The 24,217-nt window shown below is 54.6% G+C and overlaps 12 protein-coding genes across 12 annotated transcripts; 7 read left to right on the top strand and 5 right to left on the bottom strand.

Moving 5' to 3' along the window:
• Nucleotides 1–85: 85 nt before the first annotated feature.
• M421DRAFT_74616 (amino acid transporter) lies at nucleotides 86–1,889 on the bottom strand (the record flags this gene model as incomplete). Its single annotated transcript, XM_033597062.1, has 4 exons — nucleotides 86–947; nucleotides 1,000–1,392; nucleotides 1,460–1,653; nucleotides 1,710–1,889. The coding sequence occupies 4 exons, from the start codon at nucleotides 1,887–1,889 to the stop codon at nucleotides 86–88; spliced, it is 1,629 nt and encodes a 542-aa protein (XP_033443926.1).
• A 1,225-nt stretch (nucleotides 1,890–3,114) lies between these two features.
• Nucleotides 3,115–3,907, bottom strand: M421DRAFT_74688 (uncharacterized protein; the record flags this gene model as incomplete). The annotated part of the gene is made up of 2 exons (XM_033597065.1): nucleotides 3,115–3,698; nucleotides 3,793–3,907. 2 exons carry the CDS (start codon nucleotides 3,905–3,907, stop codon nucleotides 3,115–3,117), a joined length of 699 nt encoding a protein of 232 aa, XP_033443925.1.
• Nucleotides 3,908–4,198: 291 nt separating this feature from the next.
• On the bottom strand, nucleotides 4,199–4,788 carry M421DRAFT_425568 (uncharacterized protein). Its single transcript, XM_033594114.1, has one exon. It carries the CDS (start codon nucleotides 4,735–4,737, stop codon nucleotides 4,561–4,563), a length of 177 nt encoding a protein of 58 aa, XP_033443924.1. The 5' UTR covers nucleotides 4,738–4,788; the 3' UTR covers nucleotides 4,199–4,560.
• A 57-nt stretch (nucleotides 4,789–4,845) lies between these two features.
• On the bottom strand, nucleotides 4,846–5,562 carry M421DRAFT_95944 (uncharacterized protein; the record flags this gene model as incomplete). Its single annotated transcript, XM_033598352.1, has 2 exons — nucleotides 4,846–5,414; nucleotides 5,457–5,562. The coding sequence occupies 2 exons, from the start codon at nucleotides 5,560–5,562 to the stop codon at nucleotides 4,846–4,848; spliced, it is 675 nt and encodes a 224-aa protein (XP_033443923.1).
• Nucleotides 5,563–6,186: 624 nt separating this feature from the next.
• Nucleotides 6,187–6,426, top strand: M421DRAFT_425565 (uncharacterized protein). Its single transcript, XM_033594113.1, has one exon. The coding sequence runs from the start codon at nucleotides 6,196–6,198 to the stop codon at nucleotides 6,409–6,411; it is 216 nt and encodes a 71-aa protein (XP_033443922.1). The 5' UTR covers nucleotides 6,187–6,195; the 3' UTR covers nucleotides 6,412–6,426.
• A 2,137-nt stretch (nucleotides 6,427–8,563) lies between these two features.
• M421DRAFT_425563 (uncharacterized protein) lies at nucleotides 8,564–9,100 on the bottom strand. The gene is made up of 2 exons (XM_033594112.1): nucleotides 8,754–9,100; nucleotides 8,564–8,641 (listed from the first exon to the last, which is right to left on the bottom strand). Exons 1-2 carry the CDS (start codon nucleotides 8,963–8,965, stop codon nucleotides 8,623–8,625), a joined length of 231 nt encoding a protein of 76 aa, XP_033443921.1. The 5' UTR covers nucleotides 8,966–9,100; the 3' UTR covers nucleotides 8,564–8,622.
• A 1,147-nt stretch (nucleotides 9,101–10,247) lies between these two features.
• Nucleotides 10,248–11,655, top strand: M421DRAFT_95942 (NADH-cytochrome b5 reductase 3; the record flags this gene model as incomplete). Its single annotated transcript, XM_033598351.1, has 3 exons — nucleotides 10,248–10,617; nucleotides 10,667–10,883; nucleotides 11,223–11,655. The coding sequence occupies 3 exons, from the start codon at nucleotides 10,248–10,250 to the stop codon at nucleotides 11,653–11,655; spliced, it is 1,020 nt and encodes a 339-aa protein (XP_033443920.1).
• Nucleotides 11,656–13,188: 1,533 nt separating this feature from the next.
• M421DRAFT_425560 (glycoside hydrolase family 5 protein) lies at nucleotides 13,189–15,043 on the top strand. The gene is made up of 4 exons (XM_033594111.1): nucleotides 13,189–13,304; nucleotides 13,433–13,513; nucleotides 13,564–13,636; nucleotides 13,684–15,043. The coding sequence occupies exons 1-4, from the start codon at nucleotides 13,243–13,245 to the stop codon at nucleotides 14,746–14,748; spliced, it is 1,281 nt and encodes a 426-aa protein (XP_033443919.1). The 5' UTR covers nucleotides 13,189–13,242; the 3' UTR covers nucleotides 14,749–15,043.
• A 509-nt stretch (nucleotides 15,044–15,552) lies between these two features.
• Nucleotides 15,553–17,419, top strand: M421DRAFT_74600 (MFS general substrate transporter; the record flags this gene model as incomplete). The annotated part of the gene is made up of 6 exons (XM_033597061.1): nucleotides 15,553–15,735; nucleotides 15,807–15,833; nucleotides 15,995–16,325; nucleotides 16,387–16,522; nucleotides 16,573–16,833; nucleotides 16,891–17,419. The coding sequence occupies 6 exons, from the start codon at nucleotides 15,553–15,555 to the stop codon at nucleotides 17,417–17,419; spliced, it is 1,467 nt and encodes a 488-aa protein (XP_033443918.1).
• Nucleotides 17,420–18,335: 916 nt separating this feature from the next.
• M421DRAFT_425556 (uncharacterized protein) lies at nucleotides 18,336–20,175 on the top strand (the record flags this gene model as incomplete). The annotated part of the gene is made up of 3 exons (XM_033594110.1): nucleotides 18,336–18,421; nucleotides 18,732–19,214; nucleotides 19,268–20,175. Coding segments are annotated over 3 exons (1,163 nt in total), but the record flags the coding sequence as incomplete, so codon positions are not given.
• Nucleotides 20,176–20,496: 321 nt separating this feature from the next.
• Nucleotides 20,497–22,235, top strand: M421DRAFT_425555 (uncharacterized protein). Its single transcript, XM_033594109.1, has 2 exons — nucleotides 20,497–21,256; nucleotides 21,306–22,235. The coding sequence occupies exons 1-2, from the start codon at nucleotides 20,503–20,505 to the stop codon at nucleotides 22,031–22,033; spliced, it is 1,482 nt and encodes a 493-aa protein (XP_033443916.1). The 5' UTR covers nucleotides 20,497–20,502; the 3' UTR covers nucleotides 22,034–22,235.
• A 270-nt stretch (nucleotides 22,236–22,505) lies between these two features.
• M421DRAFT_74716 (uncharacterized protein) lies at nucleotides 22,506–23,831 on the top strand (the record flags this gene model as incomplete). The annotated part of the gene is made up of 2 exons (XM_033597067.1): nucleotides 22,506–22,861; nucleotides 22,985–23,831. 2 exons carry the CDS (start codon nucleotides 22,506–22,508, stop codon nucleotides 23,829–23,831), a joined length of 1,203 nt encoding a protein of 400 aa, XP_033443915.1.
• Nucleotides 23,832–24,217: the final 386 nt, after the last annotated feature.

The following is a 24,217-nucleotide window of genomic DNA, read 5'->3' as shown; positions in this document are numbered from 1 at the left end:
ACACCGTAAACTGCGCGAGTCTTCCACTTCCCATCACGCTCCTGCAACGCGACATATTCCAGCCCCTCCAACCAACAACTTCTTGCTATAGCACCTCGTTCAACGCCCTCCCCTCGACAGACATAATGCTCCCATTCCCCGCAATAACCGCCTCGCCACCCGCCAACCTGCGCTCAAGTTCCTCAAGCATGCCTCTCGGACCCGCATACCCTCTCTTCCTGATGACCACATACCACGCGCCCTGGAAGATAGTCAGGCCGCCAACGATAACGCACGAGTAGTTCATCGTCGTGGCGTCAAACGGCACCGCGTAGGGGAAGCAGTAGATGACGATCCACACGAGCATGTACGCGCACGCGACACTCGCGACCGGGTAGAAGACGGGCGCGGGCATGGTGAACGGGCCCTTGATGACGTGCGCGCGGCGGGACACGATGTTGGGCAGGATAAACGCGAGATACGAGCAGCTGCTCATGACGATGAAGGACCCCACAAAGGCGGCGAACGCGGTGCTGTTACCCACGTAGATGGCGCCGAGCACGCTGTTCATGACTGCGCACGCGAGCGTTGCGTTGAGAGGGTTCTGCTGCTGGGCGTGCACAGAGCCGATCCAGCCACTGAACGGCGTCGCGTTGTCGCGGCCCAGCGTCCACAGCATGCGCCCGGAGGTTATGTAGGTGCCAACGCTTGTGCAGAAGGTGGGGAGGTGGATGACGATGAGCAGGCCAAGGGAGCCGGCGAAGGAGTTTGTGCTCTGGCGGTAGAGTTCGGCGAGGGGGAAGGGCCAGGGGTTGCTGAAAAGGGAGTCGAGGTCGTTGACGGAGTAGAAGATGGTGATTACGTAGAAGAAAGCGGTCAGGAAGCCGACAACATATTGCGCGAGGATGGCTTTCGGGATGTTGACGCGCGGCTTGGGGACTTCTTCGGCGAGGTGCGAGACGCAGTCGCTGCGAGTATCAGTACGATCGCACAGTCAGACGTTTGAGTGGGTTGGCTTACGGTGTACCGACAGCGTAGGCGCCGTTGAGCATGCCTGCGCAGAAGACGAAACCATCGCTAGTCCAACCAGTTTGATTTTGCCACTCTTTCCAGACGAAGGAATGGGATGCGTAGCCCTTGCCAGTCGTTGAAGGCATGATCGCGCAGACTAGGATGGTAATAAAGCAGCCAGCAAGGATAAGGAAGAGGCCCACATTAGTAAGGGTCGGCAGAGCGCGGTTGGCGTACATGACGATGAGGGCAGATACCCATGTGTAGATGAGGTACACAATAAAGACGTGCCAGCGTTCAAAGGCGTACTCTGGGTGGAATAGACCCCACATACTGATGACCTGATTTGCGAGAATGGAAGTCATGGATGCAGTACCGAACAGCCATCCAAAGAAGTTCCACCTGGGTGGGTGTCAGCACACAGTATGAAGTAATCTGAATGAAAGTCTTCCGTGGCGGTCCAACTCACCATCCAGCAAAGTACCCAAGGACACGGCCGTAGGTCTTGCCTCCAGTGATGCTTGCCCAATGGTACACACCGGCCGACGAAGGAATCGCGGAAGCCATCTCGGCGATGCATGCTGCAATCATAAAGTAGAAACATGAGATGGCAATGAAAGCGTAGATGACACCCGGAGGCCCGCCATTGTAGAGAGCAATGACCTTGACTTTTTAGTAGATGTGTGGAGGTTGGTGAGCGTTGGAGGAGCAGGACTTACGATAGAGCCTCCAAGAGCAGCCCAAACGTTGCCGGTAGTGATACCGATGGAGCAGATGGACAGAAGACTGAACTGTCGCTCTAGCTCTTGCTTGTGGCCAGATGCATTGATCACCTCGCCAACGCCAATAGTGTCGTCGTGAGACTCAAGACGAGGCTTCTCATCCTTATCCACACTCATCCTTAGAAGCTCCGCTTGTTGCAAAGCCCAGTTGCGAAAGTATCGGAGATTACCAGCGAACGGAAGGTTGGCTAGATTTCAAGTCAAACTACTTGCCTTGGAGAAGGAAGTTCGATCGCAGATCAAACGAAGAAGTCTGGAGAGCCACCAAAGGAGCTTTCCACGTAGGTAAGCGACGAGCAAATACCGGTGCTGTGGATAGAGACACAAGGGACGGTACCCTCGTCGCCGTGCATCTTCTCCTTAATACCTCTTGCATAAGTACCTCCTGCTCGGGCGTCTCATTCACAGCGTATGGTGTCATGGTAAGCCAAGCTAAGCGATGCCATAGATAAGGTACGGAAGCGTTACCAGTGTGCTCGAATGCCAAATGTACAAGGCTACCCAAGACTTACCATCTCCGCGAGAGATACAGTTGCAGCGGGTGAGACTGGAAAAACAAATGATCATCTGTGCTTATCGCCCGAGTCAACTGTGACAAGATGAGAGATACGACCCCTGTGCATGAACGATGCAGGTGCAGGCACAGGATGAGACTAGACCAATCACGCACTCTTTACGCCCGAGTGCAGATGCAGCGAGTGCGGCAGAAACCTCACTCATAGACAATTTGTTGTTGATCAGAGTGATCCCTTGTTGCGGATGAAGCAAGAAACTTCGTGAATCTCAATGGCTTCGCCAGGTTGGTCCGCCGAACGGTGGTGTTATCTTTCGGCCTGAGATGGAGTCGATGGGGGGAGACGCTCCCGCATCCCGCCAGCCAGGGTCCGTCCACGATTGTCCGGCGGACGGCTCCTAAGGCCCCCACGCCACGCCTACTCGTTCTATGTACACAAAACCCGCTTGATCTGATTCGCTGAACTGTTCCCGTTTAGATCTCACTCACTCGAAGAAGGAATGTTGGGCAAGAGGGCTGCGGCAGTGTGCCGGAGTGTTTCTGTTTACAGGATGGTGTTGTTCTGCAAGAGGATAAACAAGGCACACGTGCCTGCGCCACCATCATATGTTGGTCGGATAAGATGGTGAGTAAAGCGTAGTAGTGACATGTCGTGCTGTCTGCATCTGTGTGCTTTCCCCCTGATGTACCGCCGTCACTCCGAGCCATTGCAAGTGTATGCGGGCTGTCCAGAACCACCTCATAGTCGCCTTCATATCGTTCTCGTGGATTTGCGTGAGCCTCCTGTTGTATTGTAGCGTTGACACACAATGGCAGTCAAGACGAAGATTAAGCAGAACGCATCTCTGCGTCTCCACCCTCAAGATCGTCATGCTTCCTTTTGCTCGGTGTGGTACTGCTACTCTCGCCATCGTCGTCGCCCTCTGTCCACTCGGTAACCTCCCATTCGACCTGAACGCCATTGTCCGAATGTCCACCACGCTGTTGTCTGAAACGACCGAAGCTTGTGTGGCGCACGATCTCCTCGAACCATGGAGCCCCACGTGCCTGAGCATCAGATCGCGCAACCGTTCGTGTAGAATTTGTCTGCGCAGGTCCGGCAACGCTCGTCTCCTCATCGCTGCTGTCCCCGAAGAAACCCAACGTGTTCAGCAGCTCCTGGTCTTCGTCAAGCAGACTACCAACCGGGAGGCGGATGTGCCCAGCTTCGTCGCGCGTGCGCTCACTCCATGATGAGAGTTGTGTGCCGCAGTATCCACAAAACTTGTTGGAAGTGGTCGGCATGAATGGCGATGTGAAGGTACGCTGGATACTCGAATGCGTTTCGTCAGGGAACTGCGCGAACGTCGCTGAAGTGTACCATGGTAGTGGCACGCGTAGCCAGAGTGTGAGTGGGCTGGCAGAGTGTTGGCCTGCGTACTGTTAGCCTCATGTCTGGTCTCCAGGTGGGGCTATGACGTTATGCTCAATGCCCGCGCCCAGGAGGCATTCACGGTAGGAACGTACGTGATGCAGAAGAGTTGTCGTACCGCAATTCAGCTTGTCCAGCGTGCTGTGAGGGCAAGTCGACAATATAGCGGAATCGACCACAGCTGCAGCTGCCGTGCAGCCTCTGGGCCATTGTTGATTGTTTACGCTGTACGAGTGTCAATCGACGTATTTGGGCGTTGCGTTCGAAACAAATGCAATGCCGCTATTTCAGAGCGATTGTGTGTATTTGAGGACTTGAAATTCCGCTGTGAACGTGAGAGAAAGTTCGAGCTCAATCTCGCGACTTCGCGACTTCCTCGTCTTGCAGCGGCTACCATCCGATTGGCTGATGACGGTGATGATCCCCGTTGGAAGTTCACATTCGACATCAAAAGTCGACGTTGAAACAATGCCATGGAGATCTTTGGGCTCTTGCATCCTCTACGCTAAATTTAGCGATATTGTAGTGCTGCGAGGGTGTGCGTAGAGGAAAACACCGAGCTGGAGTTGAGGTGACCTGACAGTGACGTCATTGTTTACCGGCCCCACGAGGAGTGGTGCAAACAGAGGTGACCGTTTTTACTTTGCAGTATACAGACTCTATGACCGAATAGGAATTGGGAGAATGTAACAGACGACTGCATAAGAAGTACCGAGCAGCTGTCAGAGAGCTCTTCTTCGCATGAAACACGTATATAACGCTTAGCACTTTGTCGCTTTGAGAGATGCACTAGTTTCGCCAAATGCTAGCCCAACATCATTCATTTCCTCAATGGCCGCCATGGCGCCATACCACCTTTTTCTCTACCAGCAAAGAGGCGATGAGTGTGTGGACTCCAGAGACCACCAACCAGCATATTGTACAGCTTCATATTGGAGAGCCATCCCCACCGCCCTCGCCATCCCCACCCAAAGATACTCATTGACCCCCGTACCAGCCATAGCATCAAAATCACGCAGCCAAGTCCCACCATCGACCATACCGGGCGACACGTTTGAACGATGCTTCGCCTGCTCTGTAATCCACACATGATGCTCGTCCACATCTGTGATCATCTAGTCTTGTGATGGTAGCGTCGACGCAATCTTTCAGACCTGTGCTATGGCCATGGATGCCATATCGAACAACTGGAAGCCAGCAAGTGTCGTATGTACGTTGCCGAGGAAGGCCAGGCCGTCTGGCTTCGACAGAGAGAAAACCTTGTTACATATGCGAGCAAGTCGTCTGCCGTTTGAGCCGCTTACTCTTGACCATTCTGCCACAGCACAGCTAGTGGGATCAAAGCGAGGTTCCAGCATGCTGAAGTCCGCTTGATAGCCAGTACACCACATTATTGCGTCGACGTCGAGGATCTTGCCGTCCTCGAGTCCGACTTCAGTGTCGCTGGTAATCCGCTTGATCCCTCTGATCGATTCAATGAGACCCTTCTCGAGGTAGTCGAACAGGTAGTCTGAGACAATTGGAATTACTTGAGCAGGCTCAAAGCCCCATTCGTGACGTAGCTTGAAGCTCTTGTCTTGTAAACTTTTGACAAACTTGTCGAACATTCTAGAACCAAGGATAAGGAAGTTGGTTATGATCCAGCTTTGTGTTGCAAACAAATGTAAGCTTAGAGTGTGGTCAATAGGTTTGCCGTTGACCCCGCGAGGTAGCTGAGCTAGGATTAGTATTGAGTGTATCGCAGAGAGAGGACACTTACGATACGCGCTCCATGTCTGTGTGCGATTTAGGCCTTCTCCGCTACATTTGCGAGTGCCGTCGCGATGTCTGCTGCTGTGTTTCCGAAGCCAACCACCATGACTCATTTTCTTGCAAATTCTTCTGGCTTCTTGAATGCTCTCGAATGTAAGGTCTTGCCCTTGAAGCTCTCCAGACTTTCGATGGCGGGGACATTGGGCAGACTAGTCAAGCATCAAATAGCAACGGCCACTTTGTCAAAGTACAGTTCGTCCGTGCCTTCAATCTGAATACCCCATTGCTGATTAACATCGTCGAACTTGATTCGACCGACAGTAGCGTTCAGGCGCAGATGAGGTGCGAGCTTGAAAGTGAACTACGTAGCTGACCAGATAACGCTGTACTTGGGCAGCTGCAGGATAGGACGAGAGGTCTACATCAATATCAGCTACGGGCCCCTATGGCGTGCACAAATACAAGGAGCAGCAGACCTTCAGGATATGGGTAGTCAGTAAAGTAACCCTACGAGCATGTTAGCCTGATACACGCCTTATCAAGAACTATCACCGACCCGTTCTTTAGATATGTTCACAACAGTAGTCGGGAGTACGGAGGTCCTGTCTTCTTCTGTGTACTGCCACATTCCACAACATGTGGATTTCTGTCAAACTCGGTTTTGTCGAAGCCTTATTAAATTCTTGACAGCTACCAGACCTGCTGGGCCAGAACCTATGACGGCCACTGTTGACCATTCTGTTGCCATGCTGCACAGAAGTGGAGGAGGAATCCGGCGTGGAGTGAGGAAAGCCAGGGGATTGAACCAGATCCCATATCAATCAGGCCACCAGGGCGCATTTAGTGTATCATGTCAATCAAAGACTGAGAACATTCCCAAGATCTTATTGATCACGACGAATGTCGGTCGGTGTACACTATATCCGGAGTCGGAGTACGCGGTTGTCACAAAAGGCGCGTGAAACCAGAGCATAAGCGAGGTCATGTACCGATCAGGTCACCTTCTTTACAAACGAACGAGAGCTATTGTGACCCTGGACGACAGCCAGCTGTCGAGACGAAGTTGATGGACTAGCTGGTAGTGCTGATCTCACAGGCCACCTATGCGCTGCCCCGCGCCGGCCAAAGACGAACATGGAGCTCAGCCTGGATATCGAGCATGATGTTGAAGGCTACGAGGCATGCGCACATAGGTAATCCACAGCTCCTACACACTTCGGTTGGTTTTGCGATAATTGTACGCTCGTAAGGCGTAAATGGTTGGTGTTCGAGGAAGGCCACCAGGCAACAGCGGAGCGAAGCCCTGCGCTGCGCCCCAGCATCATCACGGAGGGTGGATCCCCCGATCCTTCCATTCAAGCTCCGGCCAGCCATATATCTCTTGGCTCATCGCAACTGGAGTTCTAAGTTCAAACATCAGTTGACAGCGCTTTATCTTAAACTCAATAATGGCAGACAGAGTTGGTGCCACAACTGCCCCGCAGTCAACGACGTCACCACAAAGGCCCGCCGCCATATCCATCCCTGACGACTCTTCAACTGATTTTGAGCCAACCCCTGTTCATAGCCCAGGAGGTCCTCAGTATGAAGACCTACCGCCATCCTACGACTTCGCTCTAAGTGATTCACGCAATGGCGGCACAGCGCTGGACGCTAGCCAAATTGAAGCCCACCGCGTCAGCGCAAACGAGGGACCTGATGAGCCCGAAGTCTGGGAGTACCGCATGAGAGGTGAAGGCGCAGGCGAGCCCCAGGAGCACGAAGAAGCGCCTGCTTATGACGGTCTGACTCCTGTTCAACAAGCTGCCCCGGCTCATGATGGTCTCATTCCTGTACAGCACGCCACAGACAGTCAGAGCATTCTTGTTGGAAGAGTCGGGGACCTCAGTTCCTCATCCACGTCCACAGCGACTGGGGGCGGTTCCGCAATTGATGATCCGCCGCACTCTGTTCCTGAGGTTGGTGCGAGGCCTGGCCACGGAGAGCCTGGCAGTAGTCAAAGCGGCCATGGTGAACAGGCTTGGGGTCCTTTTGGAGCACCTGGAAACGGCCCATTCGGAGCACCTGGAAACGGCCCATTCGGAGCAAGCGGTACTGGACCCTTCGGAGAACCCGGAAATGGACCATTTGGTGCAGTTGGCAATGGTCCTTTCGGTCCTGGTCGTGGCTCTCGAGGAGACGGTAACGCCAGTGGCCGTGGGCGCCGCGGACGCGGATCTAGATCATCGCAAGATTGGGCGGCTTTTGGTCAGAACATGGGAAGATGGGGAGAGGACTTCGGCCGAAAGATGGGAAATTGGGGCGAGCAATTTGGACGACAAGCCGGCGCGATGGGAAAGCAATTCGGGCAGCGTTCTGAGCAATGGGCCACGGCGTATAGTGCCGGAGGCGGAGGCTACAATCCACCTGCTAGACCAACCTCCACTGCTGGGCCGAGTATTGCAGAGCCGGCTAGTCCCCCGCAGTACGATCACCCGCCCTCTTACGAAGCTCCAGTAGGCGTTCCGGGGCAAGCCACGGGCATCCTGCACCGTAACCTCGGTACGAATGAATATCCGCCCGAAAAGGTACCTCAGTCACAATCCGAGCAGCTGTCCTCCAAAAGCCTCAGAAAACAGAAGAGTAAGAGCTATGATGACGATGACGACTCATCAATTTCCTCTGACTCATCAGGCTCTTCAACTTCATCAGACAGTGAAGATGAAGACCGTGACGACGCCCGAGCCACATTTCTCAAACGCATCGACTCTATCAACAAAGCCGCTGAGTCCGCCGCATCCAAAGGGAAGAAAAGCCGCGAAGAAATTGAGCACGAGAGAGACCTAGCAATCGCAAAAGCCACAGGGGAGAAAGAAGCTGCCGAATTCATACTCGCTCGCAAGGAAGCTAGGAGGACCCAGAAGCGAGACTTGCGGAATAAGAAACGCGAGCTGAAAAGGGAATACCGTTCGAGAAAGCAAGAATTAAGGGGGGAGTCAGAGGGCAACGGTAAGGGCAAAGGGAAGGCGAAGAAAGGAACGAGTTGGAAAGAGCTAAAGAGGGAGCACAAGGCGAAGAAGAGGGCGCTGAAGCGCGAGAGAATAGATGCGAAGAGGGAGTGGAAGAGGGAGATGCGCGAGTTGAAGAAGGCACCTAAGGAGAGCTCAGTCAAGATCGTACCGGAGCAGAAGGTGTCAGACGAGAAAATTTGAGGTACGTGAAAGATTACTTGGGTATTAAGATCTACATATTACACTAGTCTTCATCTACGAGCGACCACTCCTCCAGCTCCTCTACCAAGGGCCAGTATCTGAATTCGCTCCAGTTTGCTTGAATAGCCTCAAATCTGCCTAGCTTCAGAGGCAGACCAATCGTATGGGGTGCAGCATTCTCAACCCAGCACGCTATCCGCTGCCATACATGCCCATTGCCAGCCAGATCGCCAACGTGCTTTTCGTAGGTTGGACACCTTTGACAAGCGTAAGTTCCAATGAATGCATGTAAGATCTCATGCAGCAACGTATTGAGTCGGCCCATCGCTGCCTGGGTGATTTTGTATGTGTGGGGCATATACTTTGGCTGCACTGCTGTGTAATAAAAAGGATGCATCTGGATATACGCCAAGCCGTCTACGATCGATATCTGTGGAGCCGAGATCTCGTGAGTTTGCAGGCAAAAAGTTGAAATTGAACCTTAGCACACCCGGGAAGAAAGTCCTGGCCAGCATATCAAGTAGACATTCAACATCGCAATGGATCGCATCGAGGGCTTTGGCGCGGCCAAGACGTATTAGCAGGCTATTTCGGGACTGGGCCTCAAGAAGAGTTCGAAATTCTTGCGAGGCAATTAGTTGATCGGGTGCAGGATTATGTGTATCCCACTTGAGACATGCCTCTATCTCGTCGCTGAGTTGCAGGGCATTGTATCTGCGCTCGAACAGTATAGGAATCGTGGTTGCGGATTGAAACTAGGTGCAGGTATCCTTTGAATCGGAACCCTAGAACAGCGTGAGCAACGCGAATCTTGCTGCCTCTCTGGACCTTGGCTCCTTGTCTGTGGCCGTGTCTTGACAAGCTCTTTGAACTCATGCACTGTCTTTGGATAGCCAGAGGTCTTTGATAGAGTCTTGCAGTAAGAGATAGACAGACCCGGGTTGGACACCATGTTTGATAGCTTCAATATCTATTCAGTCAGAGGTGTGATAGCATTTGTATAGCTGCTGATTCGTCTACGGTCTTGAAAGTGAATCTGACCAAACCTGCAGTCTTGCAGTGAAACTGGGAAACTGCACATCAATGTCCTGTACGTTCTTCTTTCCACACGTCTCTATTCTCCCCTCATCCTTAATTGCAGCAATCCCAGCTAGCTTTCCTTGTGCCAATTGTTGTCTTCTAACTGTCTCTTGCACACGTCTTTACAGGTACCTCGGATAATTCCTCACTATCGTCGCTTGAGTGTCACAATGCATGGCACGTTCGTGTGATTGAGAAACTTGAGGATGCAGTGGAAGAGCAGAAAAAGAAAGACAAGACAGAAGCGCTCGTGGGTATGTTGAATATCTCCGCGGTCGTATATCACGATCACTATCCGCTTCTGATGTCACAAATATATCCACGGTCTGGGTTCAAATGTACGGCAACCGGTACAATTATGGTGATGGTAGTGCCGACGGTTCGCAGATCGGAGTTCGGACGAAAGAACAATGACGTTTTCTTGGCGCAATCGTTGAGCTTCGAGCTTGCCGGCCCGATAGCGCACTTTGCCTGCGCTCTCGATCCTACCTTCACGTCCCCCTCATCCTGTCAATTGGTATTCAAATATGTTCACCAGACAGTTCTTCCGCCCAGCTAGGCAGCTGCAGCAGCAGGTTCGCCGTTATGCATCTGACGCGCCCAAGTCCGGCAGCAACAGCGTCCTCTACACTGGTGTCGGTGCCGCTGGTCTTGCCGGTGCTTACCTCTACATGAGGGGCGGCACTTCGCCATCTGGTCAGCAGGGCAACGCTCCTCCATCTGCTGAGGAGAGCAAGATCCCCGCCTCTACCGGCGAGGTCAAGAAGGCCTTCACAGGTGGTGATCAGGGCTTCCTTTCGCTGGTCCTCGAGAAGTCAGAGATTGTCAACCACAACACCAAGAAGCTTACCTTCAAGCTCCCCGAGGAGGACCAGGAGAGCGGTCTGCCCGTTGCCTGTACGTTGAGCGCTGTAGCAAATACAAATTTCTGCTGACAATCCAACAGCCGCCATTATCACGAAGTACAAGGGCCCCGAAATGAAGAAGCCCGTCATTCGCCCCTACACTCCCATTAGTGACGTCGATCAGAAGGGTACCGTCGACTTCATCATCAAGAAGTACCCCGGCGGCCCCATGTCCGAGCACATGCACAACCTCGAGCCTGGGCAGCGACTGGACATCAAGGGTCCTATCCCTAAGTACCAGTGGTCAGAAAACAAACAGTAAGAGCTCTCTTTCCTTCTGTATACATCCCCCACTTCGGTCACGTCCGCCTTCCAGTATGCGACTTCCACGAACAGGATGCCACTTCTTGCTATATGTCTAGGGCTGGGGCTGCCTTCCAACATCGGATGGAGTAGACGTGAGGAAGAGCGTAGGCCACAACTCGAGCTGGTGTGTCCACACCAGTCTCAGTTTGTCTGAACTCTGGTGGGCTTCGCTCTGGGCTTCGCTCTGGGCTCGAGTAGCCTGCTTCTGCACATTTCCTGGGCCTGCATCCACGAAGCGCCCTGTGTCCAACAATCTTGTCTTATCAGACGTTTGCTAACTTTAAATTTCAGTGAGCACATCGCCTTAATTGCTGGTGGAACTGGTATTACACCAATGTGGCAGACTGCTCGCGCTATCTTCAAGAACCCCAACGACAAGACCAAGGTCACTCTGGTGTTCGGAAATGTCTCTGAGGAGGATATTCTCCTGAAGCGCGAGTTCGAGGAGCTCGAGAACACATACCCCCGACGATTCCGTGCCTTCTACGTCCTCGACAACCCACCTGAGCAGTGGCAGGGCGGCAAGGGCTTCATCACAAAGGAGCTTCTGAAGACTGTCCTCCCCGAGCCCAAGGAGGGCGAGAAGATTAAGATCTTTGTCTGCGGACCACCCGGCATGTACAAGGCCATCAGCGGTGGCAAGAAAAGCCCTCAGGACCAGGGCGAGCTTGAGGGCTACCTGAAGGACCTTGGATACAGCAAGGACCAGGTCTACAAGTTTTGAGCGAGTCAAGAGGGCTGTACGATATGTCTGCTAGATATAGATTCCCCGTCGAGCAAGCGATCCATACATTCTCACTCTGCGCACCTGTCTCATCTATCTTTCGCGAGTCTGACTGCCTCCAGGTTGTGGGTCGCCCTACTTGAACATATCGACGCTCCAGCCACAGACGATCACGGCGGTCAATTCCTCAATTTTCACTACGCTGACAAACACGCATCACCACTAAGTTCAGGCAGAGAACCGTCTCCACCTCATGACCACGACAAAAAAAAAGGGCATAATACTGGGAATACCCAAGATCTCGGTGGTGGACAGCTTGTATTTCAGAGCCCTCTCTGCACCATTTCCGCAGAAGCCCTGCAAACCGTCTATACTTTCTGGCATGCTGGTTCAGTACACACAGTCAAATCTAGACGTCTCATCGATGCTAGGGTAGGCAACCCATATCTACAGAGTTTTGAACGACAACGAGAATAGCGACACGAGGCGTGCAAGGAGGTTTTCAAATATTATATTTGTGTACAGACGCGTCGAGCAGTGAGACTGGAGGGCACTAGCTAAACTCGGGCATGGTCACGTGTGTTACTTTCCATCATCCCTGGTCTTCTCCTCGTCAACCACAGCTGAGTCCTTCATCATCCAACACAGCAGCATGTTGCGAATCCTTTGCGCACGTAACACGCCATTCAAGATAGTACGCAGCGTTCCAAAATAATTCGATTCACATTTTAACATGCCTGCGTCACCCTGCCATCGTAAACGGACGAGAACATGTGGAGCACATGGATTCGTGCCATGTAGCGCCCACGCGTGTTTGTGTCGCGAAACACTCGTTCTACGGAATGCTGTCCCCTGCCGCTTTTCCGCTCGACTGGACGACCTGCGCCATTCTGTAGATCTCTGCGAGATGCCATCTGCGCTTTGGCGCCCACGTCAGCCAGTACGAGCCGCACAGCCTTGTAGAGTTATTTCTCCCTATCTGCAACTACAAAACAAGCTTCGATAGCTATTCCTGTTTCACAAGCGATCAATGGCATCGCGCATTCCTCTATCAATGCTCAACATTGGTGGGCTTACCTGCCGCTTCTCGAACGTCTGCATTACTTGATCCACTCAAAACAACGACGATTTGCGCATCTTCAAGCCCTACTTCAACATATATGTGGTAAGGCAACATTAGTAGATATGACATGGGTTTGTATACTGCAAGCAAACAACGCATCCAGCTCGCTGACGCAGTGCCTGCGGTATCTCCGAGCGACCAGCTATTCTTTGAGGGCAATCTAAGTATCATGTTCCATTCCTTGCTTTTTCATATAAACACCCAGCCAACCGGTGCGTTTGTATCTGCTAATCCTATGCAACCCAGGCCTTAGATCTCGCTCTATATCCACGTGGGACTACCGGAAACGGCAGCTGCAAGGGATTGAGCGTACTTGCAAACGCTCTGCCGACAACCGCTTGGATTGTTTACTTCCGCGTTGAGCATTCTTCAACCCTTCATCTGGAGCGACGCCCCAATTCTTTGTGCACTACCTTTACTTTCTGGATATATTGCATAGCATCAGCCACAGTTCTCCTTGCATCATGTTTATTCGACACGCTATCACTGTGCTATCGCTTTGTGCTGCCGCACTTACAGCTCCTACGTAAGTTGTGTGCATCTGATAATTGTTGCCTGTCGTCTATCACCACGAGGTTTCACGCCACACGGGCATAATCCCCAAACAACCCGATGGCAATTATTGTCACGGCCTTGAGCGCTAACGAGAATCAGCGAGAAAAGAAGGGTTGATTTTAACTGGGGTAGCGAGAAGATTCGTGGCGTCAACATCGGTGGTTGGCTAGTCCTCGAGCCGTAAGTGATTAGTCTGATTATTGGGGTACGCAACGTTGAGAGCCATCTAGCTGGATTACACCTTCCCTATTTGACAAAGCCAATCAAGGTCGTCCTCAAAAGGACATCGTCGACGAATACACTGTAAGATGATTGGCTCTTCCTCTGCTCAATGACTGACACTACTCCAGCTGGGCAAGAAACTCGGCCGTGATGCCGCACTCGTTGTACTCCGCGAACACTGGAACACGTTCGTCACGTGGCAAGACTTCAAGAAAATCAAGGATGCCGGCTTCAACATTGTCCGAATACCGATCGGATACTGGGCATATGACACCTTCGGGTCACCATACGTGGAGGGCGCAAAAGTCTACGTCGATGCCTCCATCGACTGGGCACGAAGCTTGGGGCTCAAGATCATCATCGACCTGCATGGTGCACCTGGATCCCAGAATGGGTACGATAATTCTGGTCAGCGCCTGAATGTCCCGCAATGGCAGTCTGGTGACACTGTCAAACAGACTTTGCAAGTTTTGAAGACCATCTCTGACCAGTACGCGCAAACTCAGTACCAAGATGTGATTGTCGGCATTCAACTCCTCAACGAACCAGCCATGTACTTCGATAACATCAGCGAGGACGTGACACGTCAGTTCTACCGCGATGGATATGCTCAAGTCCGCGACACCTCCGACACGACTGTTATTCTGCATGATGGCTTCATCAGACCAAATGAATGGAACGGGTACCTAACACCGTCAGACAATAACGCGCAAAACGTCGCAATCGACCACCACGAATATCAGATCTTCAACAATGATCTCATCCAGCTCAAGCCTTCTCAGCACAATCACAAAGTGTGCGACCTTGCCGATGCCTACGGTGGAGCGGACAAGTGGACCTTCGTTGGAGAATGGACTGGTGCTATGACCGACTGCGCAAAGTACCTCAATGGACTCGGGCGCGGAGCTCGATACGATGGTTCATATCTCGGTGCTCCATACCAGGGCGACTGCAGCTTCGCAAACAATGTCAGCAAGTGGAACCAGACGCAGAAGGACGATACGCGCAAGTACATTGAGACCCAGATCGCAGCCTTTGAATCGAAGACACAAGGATGGATTTTCTGGAACTTCAAGACGGAGAACGCATTCGAGTGGGACGCACTCGCACTCGTTAATGCTGGTGTGTTCCCTGCCATAAAGGACGGACAAGTCGAGTACAAATTTCCAAAGGTCTGTACAAACTTCTACTAGGAGGGAAGTACATGGGGACTTCACAAAGTCTGGAGATAGTAGTAAGCCCTTTTTTCCGGCGCCTCACCCTTTCCTATCATCCGGTGAGAATGTAGGTAGGCATTGTTACGCATGCAAATATAGGTCCGTGAACAGACTCACCACGCTCCACGCGTGTAAGTCGGCCAATACTAGTCGCTATCACTCAGCTCGCACCTGCTAAAATATCGGACGTAGCGCGCATAAGCCCCGCCACGCTCGCACCATGCAACAGGTCGTGTGTTGCCCAGACATGGATAGGCTTTTCCGCCCAGACACTCGACACTACATGCTCGCTCCCATTCGTCGCAACGAGCATCCTGCAAGCCACATTGCCCAACGAAGCATTCCGCCCCGGCACAAATGCATTACTACCAGCGTGCAGCTTGGCACGGTCTCAGAAATGCTCCCGGCAGCCTGACCTTCGTTCTCCCCGAGTCCCCGACTCTGAGGCTTTCCGGGGAAGGGAAGGGGAGAGATTGCCGGCGCGCTGTACGCCCACGCCGAGCAGGGTTCCTTCACCGTTGCACGCGTGCGGGGTAGGCTTGGAAAGCCTGGGGTAGCAGCGGTGCCAAGTGATTGCGGGAGGCGCGCCAAGGCGATGCTGCACGCTGTGTGGGTGTACTACATAACATACTTGAAGGTTGCATTCCCAGGGCGGTTCTTGTCTCAGCACTTTTGGACATATAACTCCACTGGTCCCAGCTGCGTGGCGCCGTCTCCCCTCACGTCCGCTTGCGCCCCACTTCCCCAGATTACCAACTTGACATTCAAGAAGAGAGCACCATGGAGACTAAAACCCAAGATGCGATCGTCGAGAGCGAGAAGAATGCCCGCCGCTACGATGAGAAAGCGGACCTTGAGAGCATCAGGCCTGTCGCGGGTGGAAATGCAGACTACACGGGTAGTGTAGCGAAGACGGATCCCAAGGAGATAGCGCTCGTGCGGAAGATCGACTGGAGACTTATGGTAAGCAAGATGCGCCCCGGTCGGCTCTCGAACGGAGGCCACATACTTTGGTGCAAGACTAACAGATGTAGCCTACGCTGTGCACCATGTACTTCCTCGTAAGTCGCCTCGTACCCGCTACGTGAACGGTGCGCCGTGTCAACGAGTCAGGAACGAAGCTCGACAAGCACCGCCAAGAAAGCTTCCCTCCCGACGCTACTTCAACATCACCAGCCTCACTAGCCTTACCTCTCGGCGAGCTCTGCTAACCAAGTGAAAGAACTATGTAGACCGCAACGCCATCGCGCAAGCGCGCCTCAACAATCTCGAGGAAGATCTCGGCATGACGGGCGTGCAGTTCAATACGACAGTCTCCATCCTCTTCGTCGGCTACGTGCTCATGCAGATCCCGTCCAACATGCTGATCACGCGCATCAAGCCGGGCATCTACATGAGCTCGTGGATGCTGGTGTGGGCCGTGGTGTCGGGGTGCACGGCGCTGGTGCAGACTTTCGGCGGCCTGGTTGCGTGCCGCTTCTTCTTGGGCATCACCGAGGCCCCGTTCTATCCGGGCGCGACGTATATGCTGAGTATCTTCTATACGCGCAAGGGTACGTGACTCGTGCTTTTGGGAGATGAGGTGCTCGAGGACACGGTGCTGACGAAGAACAGAGGTGGCTACGCGTATTGCCCTCTTGTACTGTGCCCAGATCCTGGCGACTGGATTCTCGGGCTTGATCGCTGCGGGGGTCTTTGCTGGCTTGGATGGAGCCAAGGGCATCGCTGGCTGGCGATGGCTCTTCATCATGTAAGTATCGATCCAGCATGCAGTCCGAGTGGAATGCTGACATGGGTCAGTGAGGGCGCGGCGACAGCCTTCGTGGCTGTCTTCGGCTTCTTCTTGCTCCCCAACACTCCTCTGACAACATCCTGGTTGACGCCTGAGGAGCGCCAGATGGCTCACGACCGCATGGAGCGCGACCGTGTTGGCGATGCGGGCGAGAAGGTCAGCATGATGGAAGGCCTCAAGCAAGCGTGCAAAGATAAGCGCACGTGGCTGTTCTGCTTGATGCAAAACTTCCACCTAAGCGCCTGCTCATTCAACTCGTTCTTCCCCACGTAAGACTCCCCTTTTCAAACACGAACACTTTGCAGATGCGGACTGACACCACCCAGCGTGGTCAGGACTCTCCGCTTCGATCGCACCATCACGCTCGTCCTGACCTGCCCGCCTTTCCTCTTCGCCGGCGTAGCAGGAATCATGACTGGCTGGAGCTCCGGGCGCATGCACGAACGCACCTGGCACATCACGGCGGGCCTGTCGGTCGCCATCGCTGGATTCGTGATCGCAGCCAGCACCATGAACACGGTAGGCCGCTACATCGCATGCTTCATTTTCCCCGTGGGCGCATACTCGGTCAACTCGGTCATCATCGGCTGGGCGTCGTCGACTCTCAGCCAGACGAAAGAGAAGAAGGCGGTTGTGCTGGCCATGACCAACGTGGGAGGCCAGATTGGGTATATCTACGGTGCGTACCTGTGGCCGGACACGGATTCTCCTCGCTTCGGCATTGGCTTTGGTGCGTCTGCGGGCTTTGCGTTGCTGAGCATTGGGTGTGCGTGGGCGATTCGTGTGATGTTGATCAAGGAGAACAAGAAGCTGAGGGAGTCGACGGACGGAGACATCAACTTGTACGGATACTAGGGGCTGGGAGAGACAGGCCAGAGCCAGGACTGCTCGGATGTTGAATCAAAAGCAGAGAGCACACACGCTAACGGATAACGAAATGCGAATTGCAGTATGTCAATGAATAATTTCAGAAGCGCATCTTTGGATCGAGCGTAGTGTCAGAGAATTGGCATCAGGTGTGGAGGCTGCTGGCTGCGGGGGTCTAGATGTGAGAACAGAGAATGGAAGAAAACGGTGCTGAAGTGAGAGGTGGACTAAAGTCCAGACTGGCTGCGGCGTCGTGGTGAATGAGACGGGGAGCGGAGGCCCCCAGCAGCAGCGAACGGGCGCAGGGCGCCGGGGAGAGGGCCGCTCAAGTTGGCGCCAGTTGGCCGCCGACCCAGCAGCATGGCGGAGCAGAGGCGGCGGGGGCTCGTGACCTGCGTCGCTGGCGGGTCCTCGCTGCTTCTGCGGGCAGTCAGCGCGGGGCGGCAATGCACAAAGTTCAGGCCAGAGCAATTATGCAATGCGTTCGCTGAGGCACACGGGCAGCAGGCAAACACGCAGCAAACACGCGCACTCGCTTGGCTTCCAGAGAGCAGGCGTGCAGGTTGCAGAAACGCTGGCGTGCAGCGCTGCGTGGGTGGGCGCTGCGTTGACGGCCTCCCAGGGAGACTACCGGTACATGGCAGGCCACCCGGCCAGCTTTTCGCAGCGCCGTCCTGGCGCGTCAGAGGCAGAGGTGGACAAGGCGCTGGCGCGTTTGGGGGGTGCGTTCGCTGGGCGGGTGCCGCCAAAAGCAGGCCGACTGCCTCCCGGGTGCGCCCGTCACATAAGCCGCGCTGCCCCCGACCGCCTGAGAATTGCGCCGCCCGCTCCCTCGCCCGCCTCACCACCACCACTGCCGCACCGCGCCAGCACCCGCCACATCCACAACTGCCTCGACGCTTCACCATGGCCCGCCCGAAGAAACCCAGCGCTGAAGACGCCGGCGAGCTCATGGTATCGGTCGAGTCCTACACGCGCACCCGTGATTCTGTGAGTCCAACTGCTCTGTTCTGTTCCACAACACGCGTCTGCATTGCTTGTGTCGTTCGCAGCTCGTCGCGACGATACGCAGCGTGCGACGCGCCACGCTCCCTCCCCACCACCATTTCCACACCCAAATCGCGTCTCATCCTGGTCGCCTGAGCTGCGCGACGCAATCGCCATGTCTGCGCACAAGCAGCTGCCATTGCTGCAGCCACGGGCGAGTTTCTCAGACGCGGCGGCGTCAACGACGCGCCAGGGCTCGACTGCACCCGCCATCACCTCGGAGAATCCTGCTAAGACACACCTCCACCAACAGGTCATCGTCTCGCTCAGCAACCTCCAGGCCGGTCTTGCCCACGTCCAGAGCGGGCTTAACGAGCTCCTGCGCGCCTACCTGGAGCACACCAACTCGGTCATTGCCGGTGAGGATGGCGTTCTCGACAAGCTCAACCTGGGCAAGGAGATCGCTGCGACCGCCAATGCCACCATAGAGGCTGCTTCGTCGACGGCGAATGGCATCGTGCAGGCCATCACTGCCGCCGACAAGGACAAGACCGACGCTGCTGCTGAGACGGGCAAGCCCGTCAAGGGCACCAAGCGCAAGCGCGAGAAGAAGGAGAAAGACCCCAACGCTCCCAAGAAGCCATTGACCGCCGCATTCTTGTATGCGCAGACTGCGCGACCAATCGTCAGGGGCGACCTCGAGGCTGCTCTGGGTCCTGACCAGAAGCTCGAGCCCAACGCCGTCAACCTCGAGGTCAACAAGCGCTGGAACGAGATGTCCGAGGAGGACAAGGAGGTAACATCTCGCACCACACCCGTGTCCGACTCGCGCATACTGACCTGCAACAGACCTGGAGACAGTCTTACCGCGGCTCCATGGAGCAGTGGAAGGAGGAGATGGCCACTTACACCGCTAGCAAGGGCGTTGCTGTTGCAGACCTCCACGACGAGGACGAAGACGACGCCGAAGTCGACGTTGAAGTTGAGGCTGCTGTTGAGTCTGACGATTCCTCTGAAGACGATGAGCCTGCACCAGCGAAAGCACCATCTCCACCCGTCAAGACTCCTCGCGTCAACAAGCGCCAGAAGACTGTCCAGAATGCCGCTGTCAACGGTGCTGCCGCGCCCATTGTCGCGGCCGCCTCGCCTATTCCTCTCCCTCGCTCCGCCCCTACAGTAGCTCCTCCCTCTGCCGTAACTGAAACTCCCGCTAAAAAGGAAAAGAAGAAGAAGGAGAAGGCTGCGCCTCAAGCTATTGCTCCCGCCCCGGCTGCCACAGCAAAGGAGACCACGCCTGACGAGGGCATCAAGAAGAAGCCCAAGAGCAGTCGCACCACACGCAACAACGAGCCCGAAGCTAGTGCCGATAAGGAAAACACCGCTGCGCCAGAGAAGGAGAAGAAGAAGCGCGAGAGGAAGCGTAAGGAGAATGCTGCTGCCTAAGCATCGACTCCCTCTTGCACCTTATTCTTACTCCTTCCAAGGCGTATACCGAGAACGAGCGATCGGTGACTGAATGCCTCCAGGCTCTCTGCTGCCCCGCGGGCCTAGCAACACTGCGGATAACGTTGAAGGTGCCGCATCTCTCCCGCGGCGTGAGAGTCTACTTTCTGACGACTACATCCTGGGTCCTTTGTGGGAGAACATGTGATGATACGAGCTGGGACAGCTTTGCAGTACCGCGTTCCTGTACCTCTACTTGTACATAGTTGCTGTGCTTGACCAAAATTGATCAATTGAACAAAGCTAGTCTGAACTATCGTCGTGTCACCAGGAGGTCGTATACCTTTGCTCTGAGCTATCGAGATCTTGCATTCACCTTCACCATTTTCCCTGCCGCAGCTTCACCGTTTTCCCTGCCGCAGCTTCACCATTTTTCCTGCGGCAGCTTCACCGTTTTTCCCTGCCGCAGCTTCACCGTTTTCCCTGCCGCAGCTTCACCGTTTTCCCTGCCGCAAACCTCACCGCACCAGCCGCCTTGGCCCGCAATCGTCACCGACAGACACGCTTTCGCGCCATCACATGCACGCTAACCCCACCAAACAGCCCCACTCTACTCACAAACTACCGCTGTGCGTCTTGACATGCCTGCTGCAGGAGATGATTTGCGAAAGTACTTGATTGTACCTCCCGCTTCCTCGTCGTCTTCCTCAAGCTCACACCTCAATCAACTTGCTAGCACACAGCTCGCTCCTGATTCAAGGCCTGACACTCCCCGCCTCCACAAGCTTGCCAACCGCAAGACAGAGAGCATCAACATGGAAGTCGGCCATGGTGCACATCCAAGCACAGTCTCATCAGCGCATATCGGCTATGACGCCGTCACAGAACCTGTGGGTGGCGTTATGACCATCGACGACTTCTTGTCCGCGAACCAAGAAGACCATGATGCCTTCATGGCGGCACGAGAGAAAGCGAACGCGCTGCCTACAAAGAAGAGCAAGACAAAGTCGTCAACGCCAGTCCAGCCCGTTGCTGTTGGAACTAGATCATCTGAACACACCGTTCGCCTTCATGACCTGTATCAGAAACTTGCCATTCCACAGCCAGTCTTCATGTACGAGGGAGACAGTATCACCAAATTCACCGTCGAAATTAGCTTTCCTGGGCTTGCTAATGCTGAGGAGCTGCAGGGCCTGAAAGAAGAGGGTCGGTTCAACAGCAAACAAGAAGCCAAGGAAGCATCGAGCAAGTCGGCACTGGCCATATTGGAGCGGTTGGTAGAAGAAGGCAGAGTCACTAATGCAGGCAAAACAAAGAAGCCAAAGGGAGAATCTGCACAGCAGCTGCCGAAAGAGAAGGAAGAGCCGGGCGAGAACTTTGTTGGTCAACTTCTCGGTATGCGTCGTCACTTTGCTCACTCCTTCAACTCTGACACTGTGCACAGAGTTCCAGCGCGCGGCTGGTGCGCCTCAGCCTACCTACAAAGACTACCAACTCGGCACGCGCTGGGCCTGCCTCGCAGAAATCGAGGGCCACGACCAGCCCTTCAGTTCCCTCGACGCCCTCTTCGGTTCCAAAAAGGCCGCGCGCCAACACGCCGCCGGCTGCGCAGTAGCCCACTTCAAGAGCGCCGGAATCTGGCCCGCAGAGTTCACCGACGTCGGCGGCATCAAGAAACGCAAAGCTGCCGCCCTCTCACCCTCGCTCTCCTCTCCCAACAGTGGCAAAGCCAGCGTAGCATCCACCAGCACAGCAGGCGTGGCATCAGCAACGGCCCAAGTCACGTCCCTCGCGCACATGCTCAACCTCAGCACCCCAGAGTACCGCTTCACGTACCCCGACCCCAGCGTCGCCGATATCCACACCGTGTCTTGCTATTTCAAGAACGGCGGCGCGCACGAGGGCCCGATCGGCGAGGTGCGCAACATCTTTGGGAAGAAGAATGCGAAAAATGAGTGTGCTAGGAACACACTGGCGTATCTGACCGAGGTGAAGAGGCAGCGGGAGGAGATTGCGAACAGACTGATTGCGGACATCAAGGGTGGCGCTGGGGTCGCGAGTATGGGCGTGGGCATGGCGATGGATGGCGAGGAGGGAGCCAAGCAGAGGATGGGGAAGAAGCAAGGCAGTGATGATGACCTGGACATCTATGAGGATGCTATGGAGTACTGAGTTGAAACGTTTGCCGGGTTTCGGGATTGGTAATATTCCTTTCTTGGAGGACTGGATGGACTTTCTCATTGCTTGAAGTTCGGGACAGCCATTCAATTCCGTTGTGATCGATAGTAGGTACAATGGTGGTTTTCAACCGAATATGACCAAGTCCAAGCTGCTCTGGCAAGTGAAGCATCGACTCCAATGACGGGTACAACCCTGGTATGCACTCAAGAGCAACACTTTTCTGACCGTTCTGTGCAAGAAATCCTTCGAGTACTTCCCAGATAATCGTTCCGGTCTATTCTGCATAGGCTCGAGTAAGTGGAACCACTTCACCCAGCAACCCCAACACCTTCTCACCTTTACCTCGTGAGAATCGTAGCGCAACAGCACCAGTGAAAGCCACAATCCCTCACCTAAAAAACCTCCACCACACATCCCTCCCCATCTTCTCTCTCCTCATCTTCCTTACCAAAACCCACTCACAATGCCATCCCACCACCAATGGACACCAACCGCCGCACTCCACCCCCTCCTCAGCACAACGCTGGCCGCACTCTACGTATCCTCGATCCTCGCACACCCGCCACGCCACCGCCTCAGCGCCTTCATCCTCCTCTGCGCGCCCGTTGGATACGCGTTCGTGCACCACCTCGCGCTGACGCCGTGGTACGCGCTCAACGACACCTTCGGGCGCATGCTGTACATCTGGCTCGCGTACATGAGCTACGCGTTTCTTCTCGTGCGCGTGCGTCCCGCGGTTGCGGACCGCAGCGCGTGGAGCGAGAGAATGCGGTGCGCGGCGAAGGTGCTGTATACACGGCATCTGGGGGAGTACTGTACGTCTCTGTCGGGCGAGAAAGAGAATGGAGCAGACATGATGATGCGCAATGTCCATGGAGGCCGGCGGCGCACGCTGCAGATGGACCCATCCGGCGCACTCGGTCCTGAACTTGCGGTGCTGAGGGGACGCCGCGAGCCGCCTCACCACCTCACGCGCGCGCGTTTCGGCCTCCGCCACCTCGCGAAGGCGGTGCTGTTCCTCGCTGTTAATACCGCGTACGACGCCTGCCTCATACCACCTGCCCTGTACCCCCCAGCGTCATTCGTGCGCCGCCTCCCGTCCTCACTCTCGGGCGACGAATTGAGGCTGCGCGCCATGATGACGTGGGACGTCTGCGTCGCCGACATGCTGTACTTCGAGACCGTGTACTCCCTATTCGCGATGCTCTGGGTGTGCGTGTTCCGCTTCGATGATGCCTCGGAGTGGTCGTTATCGCTGTTTGGAAAGATGGCGGACTGCTCCAGCGTGCGCGCGTACTGGGGAGCGTACTGGCACGATTTCATCAATGCGAGCTTCACTGCGCACATCAAGCTTGTCACGAGGCGCTGGTCGGGGCTGAGGAAGGGCGGTGGCAGGAGGTTGGTGGAGAATGGTCTGGTGTTTGTGGTGAGTGGGTTGATGCATTCGCTCGTGCGGTGTGTGCAGACTGATGGTAACGGAGAGATTTGGACGGTGACCCTATGGTACGGCGCTCAGATGCTTCCTATCGTTGTTGAAGGGGTGGTACAGCATTTCTGGCTGAGCTCGACGTTGAGAAGGTGGTTACATTTTCGTCTCGGGGAGGCGGTGATGATGAGATTGGAGAGGGCAGTTGGGTATGCATGGGTGTTTTGCTGGATGTTCTGGAGCGTGCCGAAGTATCTGCTCACCAGGCATGCGTGGGAACGGGAGAATATGCACAAGAGATTTCCAGAGCTATTTGCTAGTCCAAGGGAACGCGTGAAGATTGATCTGGGAGGATTGGAGTAGCAGAAATCGTGTGATTCGAAAAACAATCTTTCTTTCGCGAAGTCACTCAACTCATCTGCGGATGCGCCGGTAAAATAGAAAGCTCGTGTAAGTAAATGCCAGTTGATGAGATGGGTCGAGAAGTCACCAGAGCATCGAAAGAATAGCACGCTGAAGAAAAAGATCTTCGCCGTGCCCTGTGGTAAGATGCTGGGCGGCCAAGGGTCTCTGTCCAAGCCTTTAGTGCTGTAATCGATGCTTCGTGAAAGAGTACCGCATTGAGTATACCAAGAGATGATGTTCAGGCATGTTGCCATGAGAAGATGACCACAGGGATATTTCTGGATCGCGCTTGCCGAACAACGCTAGCGCCGGCACGTGGCGACATGGAATCGCGGGTGAAGGAA

Source organism: Didymella exigua, assembly GCF_010094145.1.
Source record: "Didymella exigua CBS 183.55 unplaced genomic scaffold M421scaffold_47, whole genome shotgun sequence".
NCBI lineage: Eukaryota > Fungi > Ascomycota > Dothideomycetes > Pleosporales > Didymellaceae > Didymella > Didymella exigua.
The sequence above is the reverse complement of the archived record's forward strand: the minus strand, read 5'-3'. Positions and strand labels throughout refer to the sequence as shown.

Coding starts and splice junctions, on each gene's coding strand:
- M421DRAFT_425568 (XM_033594114.1), bottom strand. CDS start 4,737: ATGGTCGATGGTGGGACTTGGCTGCGTGATTTTGATGCTATGGCTGGT.
- M421DRAFT_425565 (XM_033594113.1), top strand. CDS start 6,196: ATGCTGCACAGAAGTGGAGGAGGAATCCGGCGTGGAGTGAGGAAAGCC.
- M421DRAFT_425563 (XM_033594112.1), bottom strand. CDS start 8,965: ATGGGCCGACTCAATACGTTGCTGCATGAGATCTTACATGCATTCATT.
- M421DRAFT_425560 (XM_033594111.1), top strand. CDS start 13,243: ATGTTTATTCGACACGCTATCACTGTGCTATCGCTTTGTGCTGCCGCA. Junction 13,305..13,432: donor GCCGCACTTACAGCTCCTAC/GTAAGTTGTGTG, acceptor AACGAGAATCAG/CGAGAAAAGAAGGGTTGATT. Junction 13,637..13,683: donor ACATCGTCGACGAATACACT/GTAAGATGATTG, acceptor ACACTACTCCAG/CTGGGCAAGAAACTCGGCCG.
- M421DRAFT_425555 (XM_033594109.1), top strand. CDS start 20,503: ATGCCTGCTGCAGGAGATGATTTGCGAAAGTACTTGATTGTACCTCCC. Junction 21,257..21,305: donor CTTTGTTGGTCAACTTCTCG/GTATGCGTCGTC, acceptor CACTGTGCACAG/AGTTCCAGCGCGCGGCTGGT.